General features: G+C 62.1%; 1 protein-coding gene across 1 annotated transcript in view; it reads right to left on the reverse strand.

Moving 5' to 3' along the window:
• Positions 1–2,500, reverse strand: part of kdm2aa (lysine (K)-specific demethylase 2Aa) — a 30,019-nt gene that overhangs the window by 6,255 nt on the left and 21,264 nt on the right. The window contains 4 exon segments of the mRNA XM_084454731.1: positions 762–908; positions 1,073–1,236; positions 1,698–1,853; positions 1,855–2,500. The exon segment at positions 1,855–2,500 is cut by the window's right edge and continues 424 nt beyond it. Of these exon segments, the coding sequence (XP_084310857.1) occupies positions 762–908; positions 1,073–1,236; positions 1,698–1,853; positions 1,855–2,500 (1,113 nt within the window).

Raw genomic sequence — 2,500 nt, forward strand, 5'->3', positions numbered from 1 at the left:
AGGGGACCAAGCTTGACTCATCCACTCTCCCCTCAGCCTAGAACACCGGACGAGGGGACCAAGCCTGACTCATCCACTCTCCCCTCAGCCTAGAACACCGGACGAGGGGACCAAGCCTGACTCATCCACTCTCTGGTTTCAACAGGTGAATCTGATCCCAGACAAAATTCAGAGTCAGGTACAGCCCAGACACACACACACACACACACACACACAGACAGGCACACACACACACACACACACACACACAGACAGGCACACACACACACACACACACACACAGATAGGCACAAACACACACAGACAGGCGCACACACACAGACAGGCGCACACAGACAGACAGACACAGACAGACACAGACAGACACAGACAGACAGACAGACAGACAGCCAGACAGACAGACAGACAGACACAGACAGCCAGCCAGCCAGCCAGCCAGCCAGCCAGCCAGACAGACACAGCCAGACAGACAGACACACACAGCCAGACAGACAGCCAGCCAGCCAGCCAGCCAGCCAGACAGACACAGACAGCCAGCCAGCCAGCCAGCCAGACAGACACACACAGCCAGCCAGACAGCCAGCCAGCCAGCCAGACAGACACAGACAGACAGACAGACACACACAGCCAGCCAGACAGCCAGCCAGCCAGCCAGACAGACAGACACAGCCAGACAGACAGACACACACAGCCAGCCAGACAGCCAGCCAGCCAGCCAGCCAGACAGACACAGCCAGACAGGCAGGTGAAGTCATACTGACCCGGAGGGGTGATGAGGTCTCGTATCTGTGTGTCGGTGATGCCGGCGGCCCAGCGCAGGTCCAGCAGGCGCAGGCAGGGCAGGCTGGGAGAGGCCAGCGCAGACACACACCAGCGAGAGCAGCCCACCAGCACCAGCTCCCGCACACCTGCACACACACACACACACACACACACACACACAGGGGAGGGGGTGAGCGTGTGTGTGTGTATCAGGCAGACTGTGGATGAGACATCGGAGCTGTTCGCTGGACAGGGGGGTCCAGGACAGGTCCAGAGAGGTGTGTGTGTGTGTGTGTGTGTGTGTGTGTACCAGGCAGACTGTGGATGAGACATCGGAGCTGTTTGTTGGACAGGGGGGTCCAGGACAGGTCCAGAGAGGTGGGCTGACGTTTGATGATGCCGGCCACGGCCTGGTCACTCAGCCGACGACACGACGTCACGTTCACACGAGCCCACAGACGCTTGTCACAACTCCTACAGGGAGGAGGGAGGGAGAGGAGGAGGGGGAGGGAGAGGGAGAGAAGGAGGGGGAGGGAGAGAAGGAGCAGGACAGGTCAATGAGATGGACAACCACCAGACATCCAACCAACATGTTCTGTATGTGGGCTATAGCCTGTGTGCGTGCGTGCGTGCGTGGTGTGTGTGTGTGTGTGTGTGTGTGTGTGTGTAGGCGGGCATGTTACGGTACATGGTATCAACAGTGTTTTCATAGAACACAAGGACATATTACTAGAAAAAATGTCACTTCCTGCAGAAAATGTGTGAATGCTGAACAGCTGGAAAGAAAGTCCGCTATTTTTGGGGTCTTTCAGGAGGGGCGGGGCCTCCAAGGCAATGGTATGGGAAACACTGCTGTCTGTGTGTGTGTGTGTGTGTGTGTGTGTGTGTGTGTGTGTGTGTGTGTGACAGAGAGAGAGAGAGAGAGAGAGACCCACCACTTGTACCAGGCCTTGCAGACAGTCATGCAGGCGTACAGCTGTGTGCGGTCCAGGTAGCGGAACACGGACACCCACACCTCCTTCTCCCCCCCACCGCCGTTCCCCACGTCCTGGAAGGAGGGCAGCGACAGCAGCGAGGGGGGGCCGCGGGGGGGGCGGCGGCGTGGGGGAGGACGAGGGCGAGGAGGAGGAGGAGGGAGACGCCGTGTCCCGCTCACGCTCGCCGCCGCCGTGGGGGTTGCCGCGGTTACGCAGGGGCCGGCCCCCCCCTCGGGGCGGAGGAGGAGGCGGGGCCAGTCCGTTGTTGTTGCCGCCGCCGGGGGCGAGGAGGCCGAGGGCGCCGTTCTTGTGGCGGGCGTTCTTGTGGAGCGTCTTGCGCTGGACGAAGCCCTGCGGCGTCCTGGTCGCCATGGCGGCCTCCAGCTTGGGCAGGATGGAGGCGGAGCCTCGGCGGGCGCGCGGCGGGTGCTGCAGCGTCACCGTCAGGTAGGAGGAGCCGCCCAGCGGGTCGTCGCTCGGGTCCGACACCAGCAGCACCGGCGGCTCGGGGTCCGAGTCCCAGCGGTTCTCCTCGTCCTCGTCCTCCTCGTCCTCCTCGTCGTCGTCCTCCTCCAGACCCTCCATGTCCTCGTCCTCCTCTCCGTCTAGGTCCTGGCCCTCGCTGTCCTCCTCCTCCTCGTCATCCTCGTCCTCGTCTTCGTCGTCCTCGTCGGTCCTCCTGCGTCGTCGCCGGCGCTGGTCTTTCTCCAGCCGGGCGCCCGGGCTGGGGCGCCGCTCCTCCTCGCTGTCGTCGTCTTCAT

Source organism: Borostomias antarcticus, assembly GCF_949987555.1.
Source record: "Borostomias antarcticus genome assembly, chromosome: 20".
NCBI lineage: Eukaryota > Metazoa > Chordata > Actinopteri > Stomiiformes > Stomiidae > Borostomias > Borostomias antarcticus.